Source organism: Peromyscus leucopus, chromosome 11 (genome assembly GCF_004664715.2).
Source record: "Peromyscus leucopus breed LL Stock chromosome 11, UCI_PerLeu_2.1, whole genome shotgun sequence".
Classification (NCBI taxonomy): Eukaryota; Metazoa; Chordata; class Mammalia; order Rodentia; family Cricetidae; genus Peromyscus; species Peromyscus leucopus.
This window is the reverse complement of record NC_051072.1, coordinates 48,301,694-48,324,211: the sequence shown is the minus strand read 5'-3', so window position 1 is coordinate 48,324,211 and position 22,518 is coordinate 48,301,694. Positions and strand designations below refer to the sequence as shown.

Here is a 22,518-nt window from a genome sequence, read left to right as displayed (position 1 = left end):
TTCTTTCAAAGTGTTTTCATGTTTTAATTAGAGAATTGGTTTATTCAAAAAAATCATTTTATTTACAGTTACAAAATTTCTTAACACACTCAGTGTGTGTCCTATATATTGCACTCAAATACCTGCAGGAGTTGGGATCTTATGAATACAGCCAGGACAACAGTGGAGAGAGTCATGAACAAAAACATCACAGTCCACACAGAAAACATTCCGGCACACTGTGCACACGTAGACCTGCAAGGAAAAGGAGAAAAGTGAATAAACCAAACTGGTTTCCAAAAGTTAAGTACAGCACAGCCAGAAGACATTTAAAGCCTTGCTCTCTGGTCATCAATTCTCCCTACCCACCTACATACTTTAGTACTTCCAATGTATTAAATCTAACACAATTTTCTCAAACCCAACACATATGTTCCTCTTACGCTGGACCTTAGGAGTAAGGAGTGACTGTTTTGAGTCCTTAAAGTCCATTCTATTATAGGACATTCATAATTTCTTGCTTTTAAATAACTACTTGGGGAAGACACATGAATGTAAAACCAGTACTAGATTTGAAGGCATTTGCAATTCAAATAAACAGAGCGCACAAAAACTCACTCCAGCTTTGGCTATTCTTAGAGAAGGACCTCTCAGTTCAAAAGCTATATCCCCTATTAAACCTGGAGGAATACGACAAACAGCTGGGAGGCAGGGTAGGTGCACACCTATAATTCTAGCACTTAGGAAGTGGAGGCAGGAGGATCGCAAACTCAAAGGTCATGTATCAAGGTCCAGGCCAGCCTGGGCTACAAGATCCTATCTCAAAAAAACAAAACAAAAAATAAAATTAAAAAAAAAAACCAAAAAACACAAGAGTGTGTCAAATGACACACACAAGACATATAAAAAGAGAAAATGCATTATTTTATCAGCGCTACATACATGGGTCCTTACACCTCGGTCTAAGATTTTAAGGGCAACAACACACAGATTCAAAAATCACTACATTTCAAACATTTAAAGATGTGTTCTTTAAAACTGACAAATGGAACACCTCCTGGAAACATGAAAACTGACCTGAGGACCAGCTTTCATGGTACCGTTAGGGTCCATACTTGCTTTCAAAGGAGGAAAGCAACCAACAGTCCTATCCAGCCTGTACTGCAACAACAGTAGTCAGTGTGGCACGATAACCCTGAGGTGGCACAAATACTTTAGTGGTGATCCACAGCTCTCTAATTGGACTTAAGGTCGACTCAACAAGAGGGAAATTATGCCTGGTACTGGAAACCCAGCCAACTACCCAGGGTTTGTTAAATCATGGATCTTAGAGGAGAACCTACAACCACCAGTTTACTAAACCAGCAAAAATACTAACTACATTCTAAATATTTGTCCTTATATCCACAGATAAGTATAATCCTCATCAAGGAAACTTCTCTTTGCAACAGATAGAGACCATTACAGAAAACCACAACCAGTCAAAATGCAGAGTTGTGGAGTCCAGTCCCAACTGATACGATACAACTCCTGCACCCAAGGTTTGAGGATCATGGCAAAAGAGGGGGTAGAGAGATTCCAAGAGCCAGAGAAACAGGGAGTATGTTGTGAGACTGTGTCTCCTAAGAATATTAGAGAAGCTACACCCATGAAGTCTCACTAATGTGACAGCCTCAACATTAGCTGAATAAGGACACCAGCAGACATGCTAACATGGCTGTAGGAAAGCCCATGGGACATCAACCAAACACCAAGAACTATAAGCAACCATGGAACACTGAGAGTGGGAGAAATAATCCTCCCAATGGGTTATCCAGTACCAACGGTCAGCCCTGAAAACATATATGCATAGCATTCTACAGACAGAGAAGGTTGTACTTATTTATTTAGGAATGGATGGATAGATGAATGGAGCTCAAAGCATAAAGCGATTTACCATGCAAACCTCTTGCAGTCCATAAGAATATATTACAGAGATTCAGCTGGATATTAAAGCTATACCTAGAAATTTCAAGGTATTTTTCTAGAGGAAGCCATTTATTATGGAATATTTGGTGTTATTCAGTTTTTAATATTTCAGCTGTCTTCTGCTATGAAATTCTTGTGGGTCCACATACTACTAGACCATATTGGCAAAAAGATGCTGATCCTCTCTCTAGGTAACTAACTTCCCCACAGATCCTAGGAGACAAGCAGGATGTAGATGCATGGCTTTGCTTCTTGTGCAAATGAAGCTCAGACTATCCCTTGCCTTCAGGCCTAGTGGCACTCCAGAGCAACTGACTCCGAACAAATAAGGTTTTTGCATATCCAGGTAGAGTAGAGTGAGGCAGAATTCCTAGGGGCAGAGAGTTGTGGTGAGGAGAGAAAAAACAAGGCAGATTTTCTATACAGGGTAGACAGAGCTGCATGGCCAGAAAGAAAAGAGAAAGGCAGAGATTTTGTAGATGGTAAGGCAGATTTCTTGTAGAGTTTATCAGGGCCAGGAGTAAGGAGCTAGGAAGGATAGATGGAGGACAAAGGAACATAGGATGAAGATGAGGGCAAAAGCATAGGAGCTTATGGAAACTATGAGGACAGGAAAAATAGGCACAGAGAGGAGCTGAATGTGAGGTCAGAGATGAAGCTGTATAGATAGAATTTTGTCATAGAGGAATAAAGTAAACAGACAATGAGCTTGGTGTACTCAGATTCTTTTCCCAAAAATAATTCTCGCTGTTCATAATTTCTCTTCTGGGCCCCTGGGAAGAATATCATTAAGGCTGGTCCATTAATAATATTCAAGACAAACCTGAATTTGATCCCCAAAACCCATATAAAAATTGAAGGAGAAAAATGGTTTCCAAAAGTTGTCCTCTGACCTCTACACATGCACTGTGGCATTCATATGCTCACACTCTTACATATACATTATTCTCTCATACACACTAATAATAATACATTTTAATGCTGCCAAATGATTTTTTTAAAGTAGCTATGGGGAGGATGAAGCTACTGACAGAGAAAAATGCAAAACCTTCTTGTTCAGTGCAGGGATTCAAACCCAGGGATTCACGCATGCTGGGTAGGTGCTCTACCACCGACCTACTCCACTGGTACCAAGGAATAAAAAATTTAATGAAAAAAAAAAAACATTTCTCTTTCTATTTATTTTATTATTATATATCTATTTTTGAGAAATGGGACTACATTGTCCTGACTGGTCCAAAACTTAAGATCCTCCTGCCTCAGCCTCCTAAACAGCTGGAACATCATGTACCTGCTATTGTAGCTACGTTAATAAAACTCCTTATTTGTGAGAGCAAGCAGGGCACGGTAGCTCAAGCTTGTGATCTCAGCACTCAGGGTGCTACCGTGGCCAGCTGTAAACTCTGCTGTGTCTTAAGATGAGAGCTCACTTCGCTGCCCAGGCTAACCTTGAATTCCTAGGTCAAGTGTTTTCTTTGCCTTACCAACCCAACAGCTGAGATTCTAAGGCGCATACCACTGCACCTGGTTCTGCCTTCAAAAAAAAGTTTACAATATTTTCTTACTAACACAATGTTTTGTTTATGAACCCATAGTGCTAATTTCAAAATAAATTACAAGATTCTAAAGTATAATACTATATTTTTAATATTTCTACACTAACGCAGCTTACCTTGAAAAACTAAAGCTACAGTATTAAAATCTCTGTGCAGTAAATTAGAACGAGAATGACAAAATACTGAAATGACTTTGTTCCCATTTTAACTCTACTTAGTGTCTTTCTAGGGAACAACCTGAGATAAGCCTGGCCTTCAATAATCTACTTACAACTTACTACAGTGTCACTGTCTCAATATTTCTTATGTATTACCTAATGATGATAAAGCCAATGAACTTACATGTTGGTCTTTCAATTCCCCCTGACATCCATAACAAAATCTGAAGAAAAAAAAAAGTTTGACAATCATTTTTTGTTTTCACTCATTAAAATAATTTAGCAAAATCTTAGTACCTAGAATCCTTTAATAAGTAATTGTATTTATACACAACAACCCTTAGGGAGCATTTTAAGAAGTCAATAGTTCTTTTATTCTTACAGTATGGGCTATGGCACACTTGTTATAGTCCAGCCTATTGTCCCCCACAGTATACCCAATAAACCCCGTTTATAATTCCTCAGAACAAGAAAAAATATACAATATGTCCCAGGTTATCACATAACCCAAAACTTAGTTCGTATTTTCATTTAGATTAAACACACACATGCTTTCTGAACTAAAATTCTATGAGAATTTGTCCCTACAAAAGATATTTGAATTACTATTTTTCAGTTCTCCAAAATATGGTGAATAGCAGTGAACCCTAGAAGGGCACCAAGGAATGTTATGTATAATGAATGCCTGTGGCTTTTTTTTCTAGGACTAGTTTTAAGAGTTAAGAGTTCTTGGAAATGGGGCTGGTTTATACCTCAGTGATAGAATACAACCTCAGCATATACAAGGCCCTAAAATCAATGCATAACATCATCCCTGACCACAGGTTCTCAGAATTTATTACAAAACAGCAATCTTAGCTGGGTGGTGGCAGCTCACACCTTTAATCCCAGTACTTGGGAGACAAAGGCAAGTGAATCTCTGTAAGTTTGAGGCCAGCCTGGTCTACACAGTGAGTTCCAGGACAGCTAGGGCTACACAGAAAAACCCTGTCTTGAAAAAACAAAAAGCAAACAAACAAAAACATAGCAATCTTTATTTTATTCTCACTTCACTTCTACCTCCCCAGAAGCCTTTAAAGTCTCTTCACAGAGGGCAAAAAAGATGGCTCAGCTATTAAAAGCACTTGCTGCTATTCTCAAAACCAACATCAGATGGCTCACAACCTCCTGTAACTCCAACTCCAGGGGGTTCCAATACCTCTAGCCTCCACCAGCACCTGCACTCACATGCATATGTCCATACACATACACATAGGTGAAAATAACAAAAGCTTTTTTAAAAATTTAACTGACACACTTAATAAGTGGTCAGTTTTAACTTTTTTATAAGTCTTTATAAGTACTAGCTATGAACCTCCATGGAAGAATTTAATTCTCTTTTAACCCTCTTGACCTAATAATGTGTATACATATATAACTAATATCACTGTTGGTATTTCTAAAATCATCAACTTATAGGAAACAACATTCACTATTTACTTCATTAAATATTATAAATATTTCAGCTATGACAAGTAATACAGTATAGCTTTTTCTCTTTTTTTTTAATTTATTTATTTTCATTCCATGTGCATTGGTGTTTTGCTTGTGTGTCTGTGTGAGGGTGTCAGATCCCCTGGAACTGAAGTTACAGACTTGTGCACTGCATGTGGGTGCTGGGAATTGAACTTGGATCCTTTGGAAGAAAAGTCAGTGCTCTTAACTGCTGAGCTATCTCTCCAGGCCCCTTTTACTCTTTCTTCATGTGTGTGTGTGAGGTACAGGTAAGTGATGGTGCACATGCCGGTACATGTGGAGGCCAGAGGTCATTACCTTGTTGTCTTTTTCTATTCATCTCCATCTTATATTGTTTGTTTTACCCAACTCAAACTTATTTTTAAGATAATGTCTCTTACGGAACATAGAGCTCACTGATTGGCTAGATCAGTTGACCAGCAAGCCCAGGAATCCTCCGCATCCCCAGTGCTAAGATTATAAGTACACACTGCTGGGCCTGGGTCTTACTTGAGTGCTGGGGATCTGAACTCCAGACCTCAGGTTTGCATAGCAATAGTAAACACCTGACCAACTGGGCCATCTCCGAAGCCCCAAATTTTCCTCTTTTAAAAAGACTTTTTTGGTGTTAGGCGGTGGTGGCCCACGCCTTTAATCCTAGCACTCAGGAGGCAAAGCCAAGTGGATCTCTATGAGTTGGAGGCCAGCCTGGTCTACAGCGTGAGATCCAGGACAGTCAGGGCTACACAGAGAGACCCTGTTGCGGGGGCTGGGGTAGACGACAATTTTACAACACTACCAAAATCATATAACTTTGACTCAGCAATTCTACCTGAGAATTTGTTATGTACATTTCTGTACAAATATTCAGAGATATAGACATGAACATTACTTGTTAATAGCAAAGAAACGATGGTAAATATTCAATAGGAAGCAACTGGTTATATATGTATTATAAACGAAACATCCATGAAATATGAAGCACTTTTAAAAACAAAAGTGATCTAGACATGCCTGTTTGAGATCACTTCTTTTCCCTATATGGTATGTGTGTGCACACAGAGGCAGAGGTTGATGTGGAGTGGAGTGTCCTCCGCAATCATTCTCTACCTTGTTTTAAGAAACAGCATCTCTTATTGAACCTGGAGCTCACTGAATGGCTAGGCTAGCTGGCCAGGGAACCCCTAGGGTCCTCCTGCTGCTGCCTTCCAAAGCTGACATTACAACAAAGTGAGGCCACATCTAGCATTTTTTCATGTGGGTGCTGGGTATCCAAACTCAAGTCTTCATACTTACATGGTAAATAAATACCCTTAGCCACTGAGCCATCTCTCCATCAGCATATGAAATTTCTTCTATACTATTTTTAAGTGTGAAAAGTGATGAATGGATGCATAATTATCTGGTGATCAAATGTTCCCAAATGCTGATGCTCTTGAAAACAGTAAATATTTATTTCCTATAATCAAGCCAGGTAGTGGTGGCGCACACCTTTAACCTCAGCACTCAGGAGGCAGAGGCAGGTGGATCTCTGAGTTCAAGGCCAACCTGGTCTACAGAGTAAGTTCCAGGAAAGCCATAGCTACACAGAGAAACCCTGTCTCGAAAAACCAACAAACAAACAAAAAAGATTTCTTTTCATTTTAATTATGTATATGCATGTGTGTCTATGTGTGGGTCTGTGCAGCTGTGCAGCTGAGTGTAAATGCCCATGTAGGAGAGAAGGCACAGAATCTCCTAGAACAGGAATACAGGCAGTTGTGAGGTACTGGGAACCCCATCTGGGTCACCTCCAAAAGCAGGACATACTCCTAACCACTGAGCCGTCGTTCCAGCCCCACCCCCAGCCCCCACTCCCCACCATCACTCTGAACTACAAATATGTGGATTTAGGGAAATAAACAGACTTCTGGGAATAGAGTATTCTCCATTTCATTTTCTATATTAGAAGTTCTTATACACAAATTAATATGACCTTAGGTGATAATTGTTTCAAACAGTTTACCACTGTAACATATAAATTAATAAAAACTATATACCTTTCTCCTTTATAATCTTCCAGGGAAATTTCTTGAAAAGCATCCAAAGGAAATAAATGATGGTAAGATCTTGCCAAGTGAGGTGCAGACACCAAAGTAAGACCTAATGCATAGACAGAAATATTAATAAGCACAACCTCATAAGACAGTCGCTGAAAAGTCAAATGATACACTTAGGAAAAATACTTTCAAGTGTTTTATTTCTACTTTCCTAGTGGTGGGGATCAAATCTAGGGCCTCACACACACTAAAAAACTGCCATTATGCTACATATCCAGCATGCAAGTATTTTTAGGATCTTGAGTGTTTTTTATCTGTAGCCATAATAAAAAGATTCCAGGATAGAATTCACTCTGTCACTAAATGTATGACCTCTCTTGGAAAACTACTGACTTACTCAAAAATAAAAGAAGATCTTAGAATTATATTAATTCCTCATTCTACTTATATATGATGATTCTATTAAAAGCCCAAGTATGTCTACTATTAAATCTATTATAGTGTTTTTAAAGAATACATTTATCAGAAAGAGAATCATGAAACTTCTATAATGCTATGTTTATTCTTAGAAGTGTATTACTTCTATTTCCTTTGTACAAATTAAATACATAATAAGCAGGACTCGATAATTATGTTTTTTCAGCGGCTATACAGAAAGGAAGTTACTTTATACTAATTCCCTGCGTAAAGAATAACAGGGTTCTTACCACATATTTTACACTCCACAGGAAGCTCAGAGTACTTTGCTCGACACTGTGGGCAGAAATAGCCTCCCAGTGTAAGTCCTGGCTCAGTGCTATTATCCAAATGCCTGTGAGAGAAAACAGTTATTTTTAAAAGGTGAAAAAAGCTAAAGAAAATATCTAACTCGATCTCAGCACTCAGAAGACAGAGGCAGGCAGATCTCTGTGAGTTCAAGGCCAGTCTGGTCTAATAATGAGTTCCAGGCCAGTCAGGGCTACAAAGTGAGACACTGCCTAAATATATATATATATAAAATGGATAAATGAGTAAAATTTCATTTGGAAACATGTATGTCCCGTCACTCACTGATGGTGTCCCTTCTGTCTTCCTTTTATTTTGAAGTTTCTCCTGCTGTCTCTGGATTCATTACTTTCTCTTTCTCTTGCAGTAACTAATCTGTTAATCCCATGCAGTGTGTTTTTTTCTTTTTAAGCTTTATGTTTAATTCCGTGGGGGGGGGGTGTCTGTGAGTGGGTGTGTGCACATGAGGATAGGTGTCCAGAGACAGAGGTGTTAGAGTCCCCTGGACCTGGAGATGCCCAGTGTAGGCACTAGGAACCGCTGAGCCATCTCTCCAGCCCTCCAGTGCACGTTCATCACAGGTAATATACTCTCCATTTCTAGGAGTTTGAGTCTTTTTACACATTTTCAAGCTCCACTTCACTGAGAGACTTTATAAAGTGTATTCACATTGGCTATTTTAATCGTCGTCTCCTAATTCTAATGTTTTCTGGCTGCTTCCATTCTGTAATTTTTCTGTTATCCTTGTTCTCTCCTATTCTCTCTCTAGGGAAATTCCCCCCACACCCACTTTTTCCCTCCTTCCCACCCCCTCCTTTACCCCTCCCTTGCCCCTCTCCACCTCCATCTCTCCTCAGGTCTCTACATAACCCAAGCCAGCCTCCTAGTGGCCATGACCCTCCCATCTCACCCCCAAGTGCCGGCATGTAACGATGTACATCGGCACCGCTGGCGGCCCAGCCGTTTCCACATGCTGTCAGCTGTTGTAAGTTGTTGTGTTCTGGGAGCTAACTTTTTTCTCCATAAATATTTAGAGCTTTGTTTTAGAATAAAGTAACTCGGCCGGGCAGTGGTGGCGCACGCCTTTAATCCCAGCACTCGGGAGGCAGAGCCAGGGAGATCTCTGTGAGTTCAAGGTCAGCCTGGTCTACAGTGCGAGATCCAGGAAAGGCGCCAAAGCTACACAGAGAAACCCTGTCTTGAAAAACCAAAATAAATAAATAAATAAATAAGGTAACTCAGATACTTAATGATCTATTCAAAACCTGTTTGAAGTATCACTAGTCTGGTCTAGATCAGCCACTGACCTAATCTGGCCCCATTACTATGCTCTACCAAACGTCTTGTGTGCAGCCTTTTCCACGTGGCTCTGTCCCAGCTCTCCTTCCCTTTTTATTCTGAGAAGAGCCTCCTCAAGTTACCCAAGCACCTACCAAGGTTAACTTTTTTTTTTACTTTCTATTCCCACTATTATTTTTATCATTAGAATAAACAAGTAAATATATCTACTCACAGCTGCATTTTTTTTTGGTTTTTCGAGACAGGGTTTCTCTGTGTAGCTTTGCGCCTTTCCTGGAACTCGCTTTGGAGACCAGGCTGGCCTCGAACTCACAGAGATCCTCCTGCCTCTGCCTCCCGAGTGCTGGGATTAAAGGCGTGCACCACCACCGCCCGGCCACAGCTGCATTTTTATTTTATTTTTTTAAATGGCTTTTTGAAATAGGATCTCATTCTATAGCCCAGAGTGACCCAAACTCAAAACTATCACCTTGTCTCAAGTCTCCAGAGTCCTGGAATTACAGGTATGAGCCGGCACGCCTCCCCCACCTTTAATTTAGATGACTGGAAATACATTATACATTCTACCTTACCACTTTATTTAGTAATATATCCTGACTATCACAGCAGAGACATATACAAAGAGGGTCATTTCTTTTTATGGTTATGAAAATCATTATATTTTAAGACCTATTTAAGTTAAAACTTAAGAGGAATGAATTTTAAATGAAATATCACTGACAATTGTTCTTTACTTACGCCATGCTAAAGGATGGTTTTGCATCCTGATCAGACAAAGAAGCAATGGTGTGCTGAGGGAAACCTTTATAAATTAAAAAAAAAAAAAGTAAGGCATTACTTTTTTTTTTATAAGCAAAGAACAGAATTTTAGGACTATGAATCTAAAAATAGTCCTATCAGAAGGTCAACAAAGTTGTATAAAAGCTCTTTCCTACCCCTTAAGTATATATGTGCCTATCATAATATGATGAAACTCTAATTCCAAGATATAAGAAAAAGGGGAAATGATCTAGCTACACATAGGACAGAGGAATCTGTGGTTGATATGTAAAACGAATAGAAAATCTCTTAATAAAAAAATGTGTAACAAAAAAAGAAAATAAAATACCTTTGTATCTTCCTAGCTTAACAAGAAGGCCAGACGTGTTTGCATATGGCATGACTATAGGTAGCTTTAAATTTCTCTTCATTGTATAAACATGCTTCAACATGCATATTTTTATTATAAAGGACTCAAGTAAGAAAAAACTCTTAAATGTTAAAACGATAACTTGCACAAATGAAAACAGAATGCCTAGTTTGAACAAAAGCACACATGCAAACCAACACCAAAGAAACACATACCCATCCGAATGAGTGAGCACTCGGAGCTGGAGCTGGCGGGGGGAGGGCTAACATGATGAGTCAGCAGCTCTTTGTAATGGACTTCATCTAAAATAACATGGTATGTGCCTAACAAGCAGAAGCAAAACACAGCAGTTATAAAGACAAGAGCATCTGTGTAAGGCTATAGAAGTTTCATCCTATGAAAATATACAATTCATAACCACGTCAAGTAACTTTTCATTGAAAAAATAATTTAAGTAAACTCTCAATCAAATTCTCTAGGCATAATAGTAACTAAAATTAAAGCCAAGCTACACAGTCTTTACAAAGTATTACATATAGTGAGGTTACTAACTTTTTGAAAGTTATAACCCTAAACATTGACCTACTGAAAATTCCTTGCATTTTAAGTGGTTGCTTAGAAAGATCAATGGTCTATATTTTGGACTACAGACATAAAATGGTTTAGGCTTAATGGTGTAAAACATCCTACTTAATTAATAAATTATTTCTTACACAGTAATTATAATTATTGAAGATAGTAGATATATACCACCAGTTTCACGAGCAAGTACAGTGCAAACTCGAACCTCTGCAGACAATCCAATAACAGACACTCTAATTTTAGCTGCCTTCAGGGTCTTCATGAGATCCAAAAAGATGGAAGATTTCAGGAGAAAAAGAAAAATACTTATGAATAATAACTTTGAAAAATAGTGTTCTGAAAACTAGTGATAAATTTACTACAGCATTTTCTTTAGAGTCTAGTTTCAGTTTTGGTCCTACCTTGATGAGATCATAAATATTAGACGGATCACAGGTTGTAAGGCTACTAAAGATGATTAGTACTTCTCTACTTGTATGTCCAGGCATGTGTCTATAAAGAAAGGGAAAGATACATTCCAACAGATCAAACAAATTATACTAGCTAAAAATTTATCCAAAAGGGAGAGTACACATGCTTTATACATTTAAGCTATAAGGTGAGGTAATGAATGTTAATAAAGTTACAGCCAATTCACGATTATTATTTGGTATTAAATTCTAAATTTCAACAGGCAGTGGTGGCACACACCTTTAATCCCAGCACTTGGGAGGCAGAGGCAGGCGGATCTCTGTGAGTCCGAGGTCAGCCTGGTCTACAGAGCTAGTTCTAGGACATTCAGGGCTACACAAAGAAACCCTGTCTCAAAAAACAAAAAAGAAAAAAATCTAAATTTAAATCTTTCTCTCAGCAGGGTCTTACTATATAGCCCAAACTTATAAGCTTTCTGCCTTAGCCTCTGGAGTAATGGGATTACTGGCATGCAATGCCATGCCTAGCCATTCAATTCATTCTCAATTTTTTTTTTCATAATTCTCGTGCCCTGCTGTGAATTTTGTTGTACTTTTCTAAATCCATTACAGATACACTTTAACTGATAAAATATAAATTAAAAATAACCAACATCAAAATAAAAACCATGTATGACATTTTAGATTTTTCCTACTTAACTTTTGTTAAAACAGGCTTCATGAAGACCCAATACAACTCATAGAAAAAAAATCTGAAACAATTATAAATAATAATATAAACTGGTTATGGTTGTACGTGCCTGTAATCTGAGCACTGCGGAGGTGGAGACAGAAAATGAGGCGTTTAGGTCATCCTCGGCTACACAGCAAGCTGGAGGGCAGCCTAGGCAACATGGGGAATGCCGAGAAAGGAAGAGAGGGAAGGGAAGAAGAGAGAAAGGAGAAGGGAAAGAAGGGGAGGAGGAAGAAAGGAAGGAAGGAAGAAACAAAGAAAGACATGGGGCCTAGAGAGATGGCTCAGTAGCTACAAGCACAGATGTTCCTGCAGAGGCCCAGAGTTCAAATCGCAGCACGCATGCTGGGCAGTTCACAAAGGCCTGTAACTCCAGTTCCAAGGGATCTAACTAACACTCTCTTCTGGCTCACTCTGCTCATGTATACAACACACATATACACCCACACAGACACATAATGAAAAATAAATATATTTTCAAATACTAACTTCAGGGTTTGCATAGCCATGCTTAAGGAATTATAGAGAGATGGTTCTCCATGACAGGTCATATCTACAGCTTTCTTCAAAGATGTTATGTGTTTCCTGGGATTTCCTGAAGAAAAATGAAATAACTTTTAATAAAAACTCTCTATATAAATATAGAAAAACATGTTGTTTACAACTGTACAAATTTATGATTTTAAAGGAGAATGCCTTCAATTTCTATTTTTATCAATTTGCATTTTTATCAGAAATGTTGGTAGATGGTCTCATTTCATACTGAAATAATGTGTGTGTATATGTATACTGCTATATATTACTATATATTTTGCTATATATAGGCACATCTGTATCCATTAGTATACCTTTAAAATTAATATTAACCTAGAGTGAATAATTTTTACTCTGAATATCTCTACATCTTATCATTTGTAAGATCAGTATTTTCATATTTTAGCATCTCTGGAGCAGGAGGATTGCAGGTTCTAGGCCAACCTGGGCTATACAGTGTCAAAAAACAAAACAACAGCAAAAATTTTCTTGAAAGATTAATTTTTATGTAGATGAGCAAAGAAAAAAGCAATGAGATATAAATTTGTATTAGTGAGGTAAATATTCATGAAAAATGTCCTAATTCCATATTTTTCTTGGGGGAAGAAAACAAGTATTCACAAAGATCTAAAAAAGGAAGACTCAACAAATAAGCAACTGTATGACTTCCTGTAACATCTGAGAGAACTGAAAGACTATCTGAAGAGACTGTCTATGCCCTGCCAATGCTTCTAGAATTGAAGAATGTCATACAGTTGACAGATTATCACCAAGACTCTGTCATACCAACTCACAGGTAACTGCTAGGCTTTTCTACCCTTTCCTGTTTTGTTTTGCTGAATTTTGAGGACCTGAGATTGGATCTTACTACATAGCTCAGAACACCTCAAACTCACTAACTCAGAGTGGCCTGAACTTGTAATTCTCTTGCTTCAGTCCTGAGTATTGGGAATACAGGTTTGTATAACATCTGGTTTATTTTTTAAATGGTTTTGGTCTTTTCTAGTATAAACTGTCTACTTTCATTTTCTAACAATCCAGAAAGTGAAATGATGTGTTGAAAGACACAGACCTACCTAATGGTGGGAGCACCAACATCCAAACCTAGACCTCCTGGTTCTCTATTCACTTTCTCCACTACCATCCCACACAAAGTATTTACAAATCCACCATGATGTGGGCACAGGGGGAAATGCAGATTACCTCAGTCTCAGTGTGGCTTACAGCAATGGTCTGACTGTAAGGAGAGAGATAAGCTGTCCAAGAGGCTTATCAGAGTCTCTAAAGGCTATTTCACCTTCTCAACATATGAATTCCCTGGCATCTATAGAAAACTGCTTTGAATTTGAGGACAGGAAAGAAAGAAAGGAGAGTTGACTCATCTTCTTCCTTAGAGGAACACTCCTCTCTCAATCACAAGATAATCCTATGTAGTCTGTGGTGCTGACCTTCTTCCATTCTGCTATGGGCACAACATGTAATCTAAGCCAACCAAAAAAACATTTTATCTCCCTGGCTGCTCCAACAGCCATTGGATACACAAACCTTGAGTAAGGCCAATAGAAATGCTACTGAAGTTATGCTGAAGCTATGGACTACACTGGCCATACAAACTTGGGGCTATTAAAAGACATCATTTTTCTTAAGAGAATGAAGTCAGACAAAGCCAGGATCCCTAGAAACAGCTACATGAGAAATCAGCCCACCTTTGAACATATGCCAGTTTCCTTTTGCAGTGAAATTACTTTGAGTTGATTTGTGGGTTTTTTGTTTTGGATTTGTGTGTGTGTGTGTGTGTGTGTGTGTGTGTGTGTGTGTGTGTGTGTGGCTGTGTGTGTGGCTGTGTGTGTGTGTGGCTGTTCTGGCTACACACATGTCTGTGCACCATGTGTGTGCCTGGTGTCCCTACAGATGAGAAGATGACATCACATAGAACTGGAGTTACAGGTGATTATGGGCCGATGTGGGTGCTAGCAATTGAACTTGGATCCTCTGGAAGAGCCGCCAGTGTTCTTAACTACTAAGCCATCTCTCTCGCCCCTGGTTTTGTTTCTTATGGTCCTGGTGATTAAACCAGGGCCTTATTTATTAAGCCTCATCCCTAACATTCCCTAAGACTATTTAGTGGGGATTATTGTCAACTGATTTCCTGGCACTTTTGGCAAATGTATATTTGATTCCTTATGGCTAGAATAAGAACTATTAGTGAACAAAGTATGTCATCTCCCTTATGTGTACTAATAGAGAAGACTGAGAACCTAATTTAAGGGACAGTATATTTTACAAAATATAGTGATATAAATTTGTAACAGCAGCCAGGCGGCGGCGGCGGCGGCGGCGGCGGCGGCGGCGGCGGCGCACGCCTTTAATCCCAGCACTCGGGAGGCAGAGGCAGGCGGATCTTTGTAAGTTCGAGGCCAGCCTGGGCTACCAAGTGAGTCCCAGGAAAGGTGCAAAGCTACACAGAGAAACCCTATCTCGAAAAACAAACAAAACAAACAAAAAAAAAAATTTGTAACAGCATATATAATAAAGGCAAAAGAAACTGCCATTAGTTTTTAAAAATGTTTTATTTATTTACTTATGTGTATGACAGTTTCGCCTGCATGTCTGTGGTCAGAAAAGGGTGTCAGGTCCCCTGGAGTAACAGACAGTTCTGAGTGTCCGTGTGAGTGCTGGGAACTAACTCAGGTCCTCTGCAAGAACAAGTGCTCTGAGCCATTTCTATATCTATTCATAAATAGCCCAATTCAATTTTTATGCTTTGTAAATTATACATTTTTAGTTTGAAAATTATGTGAATTTTATGAATAGTTAACAATTAGGCTATCTTATTATTTTCAGGATAAGAATGTACATTTAAATAAATGTTTACTTCCAATGCAATACATCCAACACTTCAGAACTCAATTTGAAACAATAGTAGGTCCCAAGAATTCAGTCGAGAGACAGTAAGTTGTTCACGTACAATGAATAGAAGAAGTTTCACTTTACTTATCAGGAAGCCACATGGGCAAGATTACAGAGTTAAGTAAGCAAAGAACCTTATAAAGATACTTTTATCATACCTGAGAGTTCGGTCAGTTTTTCAGCTCTTTTACTCTTAGTTACAATTATTCCAATCTCAAAATGAAAACAAAAACATAATTATTTTAATATAACGAAGTATTTCCTCTTCATAAAAAAAAATACATGGACTATCAATTAGTAACTGTAAAAGAAATAAGGAACATACATGAAATGTTTTCTAATGGTGTTTTGACAAATCGAGCTATGAACTGACTATGTATTATTAAAACATAGTATATGTTTAACTTTTAGTTATTTTGCTCTTCACTATTAAGTACACCAAAAATAGGTATGTAATCTGGTTTCCTTAATACTTCACAGAATATATACCTCATATTTAAAAATAAATTATATTTGGCATCAAAATGGGAATCTAGTTCTGAATTCTACCATTTATCTACATACCTGACTGATAGGATTTTGATCAAAATATTCTTCTACAAAGTATTCCAACAACTGTTGAAAGAAAATTAAAAGGAAGTATTATATAAAGGCAAAGCAGCGACAATAAAAAAACAAGTCAGTGTTCTGTAGAATCTATTTATTAAGCAGCACTTCTCACAACTTTTAGAAGAGACAAGGATATCAGTGAGACAGCGTCTCACTCTGCACCTGTCAACTCTCACTCACTCACTCTCACTGTGCACACCTATCTACCCTCACGTACTCTGGGCTGGAGAGATGGCTCAGTGGTCAAGAATACTAGCTGCTCTTCCAAAGGACCTGGGTTCAATTCCCAGCACTCACATGGCAGCTCACAACTGTCTGTAACTTCAGTTTCAGGGGATCAACATACTCACACAGACATACATGCAGGCAAAACACCAATGCACATAAAATGAAAATAAACTTTAAAAAAAAAATGACCTGGCAGCATTTCTACGTAGTTAACATTTGTTATTAGTTGGAAAAACAAAGCAAAACAAAATTTCCTACATTCTTAAACATATATATGTATATATGAAATCTTTCCCTACACTTAGCAGATTTAAATGATTTTACTATACCTTTAAAGTACAAGTCAACCTATTGGGCTTTAGATCTTGATCCTCCATTGTTCTCGAACCATCTACTACCACATACAGATGGCGCATCTACCAAAAACAAACGAGGGAGAAAATCTACAGGTACGTTTTGAGAAGAAGCAAAGATATCATTTAATATTCAACTATCCCACACACACATTTTAAATATATTCTTTTAAAAAGTAGTTGTTTTACCATCTATTCTGTCAAGTCAGACTATTTCTCTGATCTCTGCACAAATCAAAGAAAAAAATCAAAACATACCATTCCAAGTCGAACTTGTCCATGGTGCTCAAATACTCTGTTAAAATTATAAAAAAAAATACTTTATTTGAACACCATATGCCTCCAAAAACTCAATGAAGTAACTAATCTGTACTTTAGTGAACTATTAGCTTCTGGAATACACAGGGACAGTCCCTGAACACCACTTTCGGGGGGGGGGGGGGCGGGGGCTAGACGCTAGTTCTTTACCCCGAGTCAGACAATTACAGATGAGCTTCCCTAACACACAGTTAAAAAGAAGGGCTAAGGATGGCTAGAGCAGACAGAAAGGCCTCAAGAATATATTTTCCTTTTCTAACTCTTTCATAGAAGCAATTCGTACCTTTTTCTCTTTGCTTTGAAGAGAATATCTTCTATTGTAGCTTTAAGTGATCCAGTTTCATCTTCTTTAAGAATTTCCCTGTAAGCATTATTTATTTGTTTGAAAAGATAAGCTAAAGATACTAACCCAATAAAAATTAAAATGTACAAAGATTTGTATATGTATGTTTGCATCAGCACAATCCGCAATAGCCAAAAATTGGAACTGATCTAAATGTCCATCAAATGCTGAACAAATAAACAAAAATGTGGTATAACAGTATATGGGACATTATATACTATACCAGCAATTACAAAACAAATTACATGAATGAGCTTTGAAATTTACTTAAAATGTACAAGAAAGGTGAATCTACAAATCATAAATTCATAATTGTCTACAGGTGGTGGAAATGGAATATGTATGAAGGAACTGATTGCTATGATTAAAATGTTCTAAAAGTAGTTTATGACAAAAGCTATGCATAAGAGTAAATTGTCTTCAAAAATTCATTCAATTATACATTGAGGTGCATGAATTTTCACATATATAAAACACACTTCAATCAAACTGAAGTTAAGACAAAGAGACAATGTCTACAACATGGGACAATGACTCTCTACTTACCATGTTCTCTCATAGCCTCCTTCCCACCGCTTAGTTCTCTCAGGCTCTTCATCCATGTTTTTTATAATGATATATATTTATCCAACACTGTAAAAAACATTGGATCACAAGTTTTCTAAAGACAGTTATTACAAAATGAATCTAATTACTTGATAGTTAAGGACAAAGTTTAAAATATCAGAATAAAGAATACACTTTATTCTTGTAGTTTATTCATTAACTCTTCTGTGAAAATACAAAATTCTCATGAAACTTTTTCCTATTTCCAATAAAAGATATGAATGTTTCAAACCTGGTACCAGTAAAAATAAGCATATTTTTGAAGCTTGTAAAACAATAAAAATTGTTTCATGGACGTCACTGGACAAGAATTCTGATAAATAAGTACAAGATTAGTCACAACCAACAATTATTATAGCTGAGTGACCAATACAAAGCAATTCATTGTTCTTTCTCTCCTTTGTGTAAGCTTGAATTTTCTCATGATCACATTTTTTAAAAAGAAGTTTATTAGGCAGCCGGGAGATTACATATGGAATATGACCTTAACTATTAAAGGAAAAAAAATAAAAGGAAAGTTTTGATCGTTCAGTATTACAGTTGGGCGTGGTGGTGTATGCCTATAACCCCAGCAGTGCACTCCACAGGCAGAGGCATGGAAATCTCTGATTTTCGAGGTCAGCTTGGTCTACATAGTAAGTATTACAAATGATTTCATCTGCATGACAGAACTAAGATTAGTTGGAGTTTTCTGCCCTTTAATTATTATGTATATTCACATTATATCTACTTCTTTAATAATTAAAGACAAGATTGCTGAGGATGATAACTCACAACTAAAATCCCGGCTGGAGGTTAGCAGCAAGTCTGAGACCAGTGCAGTCTACACAGTGAGCTCCAGGCCAGTCCGGCTACAAAATGAGACTATCTCAAAAATAGTACAAGTCAACCTATTGGGCTTTAGATCTTGATCCTCCATTGTTCTCAAACCATCTACTACCACATACAGATGGCGCATCTACCAAAAACAAACGAGGGAGAAAATCTCCAGGTACGTTTTGAGAAGAAGCAAAGATATTTAATATTCAACTATCCCACACATACATTTTTAATATATTATTTTAAAAAGTAGTTGTGAAAAATTGACATTAGATTGGGGGAGGTCTCCCTCCCCACAGGCCCATAAGGACTTGTAAATGCCAAAGCACTGAGGACAAAAGCACATCCTCTAACACTGGCAGGGACAAAGGTAATGAGGACTATAAGCAATACTTCATCCTCCTTTTATAACACTGTTTCTACAGAACAGGAGAGAGGGAATGGGCTAGGGATGCAGCTCAGTTCAGAGTGCTGCCAACTATGCACAAAACCCTCAGTTTGAGGGCGGCACAGGCTTGTAACCCCAGCACTCAGTGGAGACAGCAGGGTCAAAGGTCAAGGTTAGGGTCAGCCGGTGGTGAACTCTTTTTATTCCAGATCTTGGAAGACAGAAGCAGGTGGGTCTCTGGGAGTTCAAGGCCAGCCTGGGATACATGAGACCCTGTCTGAAGGGGGAGGAGGTTCCTTCAGACATGAAGACCTGAGTTCTTATCCCCAGCACTCACATACAGACAAATCTGTAATCCCAGCCCTAGAGGATAGAGGCAGATTGAGGGGAGGTGGGAGAACTTGGCGGCCAGCCAGTCTCGCCAATCAATATGCTCCAGGCTCAGGAAGAGACCCTATCTCAAAAAAGGCGGACAATACAAAAAGACACTAGGCATCAATTTCTAGGGTATGCACAGATTAAACCATACATACACACACAACACATATTCACCAAAAACAGGAAATATGTACATACATATGGGGAAGGGGCGGTGTCATGATGAACGCTTAAGACAAGATCTCACTCATTGTGTAGCCCTACTGGGCTGGAACTCCTTTAGCCTCCCAAGTGCTGAGGCTACAGGTATGAGCACTTGGCTTGGAAACTTTGTTTTTAAATCTACAGAACTGAGCAGAGCGAGATAGCCCACATTCAGGAGGCAGAAGCAGGAGGGTCTCTATTTTGTTTGGTTGAAACAGGGTCTCTCTCTATGTAGCCCTGCTAGGTTGGAACTAAATATGTACACCCAGCTGTCCTCAAACTCAGAAATCTGCCTGCCTCTTGCCTCCCAGGTGCTGGGATTAGAGGTGTGTGCCAGCTCTATGTTGAAGACAAGGTGTGACATACATAGTTGGCTCTGTCTCAGAAAACAAAACATACACACCAAAAAATTGCTCACTGAAGAATAGACATGGACTTCTGGAATTTAAAACCGATTGACAAGTCAGAGAGGTGGAGACTTCCAAGGGGCTTTTTTATGAAACCTGCCATAATCGAATATTATTAGTTAAATTCTGTTTATTTCCCAGTGAATTTAGAAGTTTATTATCTCTGTAAGAGATGCATGTCTCAGAAAACCTGAGAATTTGCCTGTAAAGGGTAAAAATATCTCAATCTGGGAAATGCTTGCCCAGAAACCCCCAAGCCCAAAAAAAACTGCCAGCGCGGACAGTTCCTATCTGAAACCGCAGGAGCAGATCTAAAGCCAGAAAATGATCCACTGCGCCTCTCACCCGCATACGCACTTCCCCTCTCAAGCCCAAACCTTCAAGGCCCAGCTATCACAGCGCAGTCTCCACTTCCACAGACTGTGGCCCTTCCGTTGCTCTATTAAAGAGCAATCCCGCTTCTGGAGATGCCTGTCTATCTTTTCTTTCCACGTCGCCTCCCTCGATCCCAGTTTAAAGCCTTGGTATCTTGAAAAACTAAAAGTGACAGTATTTTACAACGTGAGCTATTTCAATACTGTAACTATCTTGGTGCGATCCATCTGACGGATGTACTCAAGTAGTAAATAAAATGACTAAACTGAACATTCCGATACCTTGTTTTCTGAACTTAAGGTGAACACTAAAAATGAGAACTCTGGCCGGGCGGTGGTGGCGCACGCCTTTAATCCCAGCACTCGGGAGGCAGAGCCAGGCAGATCTCTGTGAGTTCGAGGCCAGCCTGGGCTACCAAGTGAGTTCCAGGAAAAGGCGCAAAGCTACACAGAGAAACCCTGTCTCGAAAAACTAAATAAATAAATAAATAAATAAATAAATAAATAAATAAATAAATAAATAAAATGAGAACTCTGCTTGAGATGGGCACAGTGGGGTACACCGGTCATCCCAGGACAAGTGGGATGTGCGAGTGCACACACACTTCGTATAATATTGCTTTTAAACGTTTAAAATATGGTTCCACCACATCAAAAATACTTTGTAGTTTTCTTTATTATTTGTATTATATTATATATATTTTATATATTTATATATTTTATAGTATTTATTATTTCTTATAATTTATCGTTTCTTTATTATTCTCTGAAGTTCAGAAAAAATAAGAACTACAGAATAAAAATTGTACAAACTTTGGCTCTTAAAAGGGCATCTTAATTAAAACTCTTATAACGGGCAATCTGACAGGGAAGCAGCTAAAAACTCCCCAAACTGCACATACACTAATCCGTTTTCTGGACTCTCAGCCATCACACCCATCCACCCCCACCTCCCCGCCCCCGCCCGAGAAGCCAAAAAGTCCACGGTGTGTTTGCTGTGGAAAGACCTGGGGATGCCATCAGCTTAACACGAGAGCCGCAGCGCGCATGGCAACTGGCGAGGCTCTCTGCCTCACCTTACCCTGCCTGGCACGAGGATGACTGACAAGGGCGATTACTGTCCGTGTCTTCCAGGAATGGACAGCTCTGGGGCCGGACACAGACCACACAGCCAGAGGTCCGAGGCAAACTGGAGGCCGTGCAGAGGACGCTCCTCTGCCTGTACCGGACTCGGCAGGCGGAAGCTGCCCGTCGCCCTGCACACGCCCCTCCCTCCGCCTCCCAGGTCCCCCCGAGGCCAGCCCCGGCATTACACCTCGGTCCTCTCCTCCGGGTCCCTCCTGTCCGCCTCGCACTCCAGCCTCCAAAGCCTCGGTGCCGCCCGCGCCGGCCTCCACCCAGGGACTCACGGGCCCTAAGGAGCCCACCCTCACCGGAAGTGGCGTCTGTCCGAGGCCGCCGCCAAAATTCCTCCGCAGAGCGCTGGGACCGCGCAAAAAAAAAGGTTCTGGCGGCTGCGGGCTGAGGCTGCGGGAGAAGGGAGCTGGGGAGGGATGGTGTCCGCGAGCTTTACCGTGCCTTCAGGTGATCGGCTCTGGGAGAACAAAGCTAGGGGAGTCTTCCAGAGAGAAGACAGCTGGGGAATCACCCAGAACAGGAACGTCTAACCATGCTAGCGGATGGGGAAAAGCTCCACGGGAAAAGGAAACCGCGTGCAGCCTTGGAGGCAGAGGCATATGGTGTGGTTGAGGTACTGGCAGAGTGAGCGTGGGGGGCAGCTGAACTTGTGGATAAAAAACGATTTAGTGATGACTCCAAGATTTCTACTGTGAGGTGCATTTCTCTAGGCCAAACAGCTAAAACTACAAGTTCCGGATATGTTATACATCGGTTTAGGGAGCCTTGTTTTTAAATTTTATGTGTATGGGCGGTTTT

The 22,518-nt window shown here is 39.3% G+C and overlaps 1 protein-coding gene across 5 annotated transcripts; it reads right to left on the bottom strand.

The window, feature by feature from the left end:
• LOC114703868 (general transcription factor IIH subunit 2) lies at positions 1 to 22,039 on the bottom strand. Of its 5 annotated transcripts, none has more exons than XM_037209471.1 (17): positions 21,899 to 22,039; positions 18,788 to 18,971; positions 17,954 to 18,040; positions 17,348 to 17,425; positions 17,005 to 17,041; positions 16,723 to 16,809; positions 16,121 to 16,171; positions 15,715 to 15,769; positions 12,602 to 12,707; positions 11,371 to 11,461; positions 11,138 to 11,225; positions 10,603 to 10,710; positions 9,997 to 10,060; positions 7,902 to 8,005; positions 7,195 to 7,297; positions 3,846 to 3,885; positions 115 to 234 (listed from the first exon to the last, which is right to left on the bottom strand). In XM_037209471.1, exons 3-17 carry the CDS (start codon positions 18,007 to 18,009, stop codon positions 115 to 117), a joined length of 1,188 nt encoding a protein of 395 aa, XP_037065366.1. In that variant the 5' UTR covers positions 18,010 to 18,040; positions 18,788 to 18,971; positions 21,899 to 22,039. The 5 variants fall into 5 exon arrangements, with proteins under 5 accessions (XP_037065364.1, XP_037065366.1, XP_037065367.1 ...); XM_037209472.1 differs by lacking the exon at positions 21,899 to 22,039 and adding an exon at positions 21,665 to 21,848; XM_037209469.1 differs by lacking the exon at positions 18,788 to 18,971 and having other exon boundaries at positions 1 to 234; positions 21,899 to 22,038.
• Between the last annotated feature and the right edge of the window lie 479 nt (positions 22,040 to 22,518).

What these genes read in the sequence shown, in the direction of transcription:
- LOC114703868 (XM_037209471.1), bottom strand. Translation starts at nt 18,009, where the DNA reads ATGGATGAAGAGCCTGAGAGAACTAAGCGGTGGGAAGGAGGCTATGAG. An exon ending in ATGGCTATGCAAACCCTGAA is followed by an intron (nt 11,462 to 12,601) that starts GTTAGTATTTGA and finishes CTTTCTTTATAG; the next exon opens with ACACATGCCTGGACATACAA. An exon ending in TGTGGAGTGTAAAATATGTG is followed by an intron (nt 7,298 to 7,901) that starts GTAAGAACCCTG and finishes TCTATGCATTAG; the next exon opens with GTCTTACTTTGGTGTCTGCA.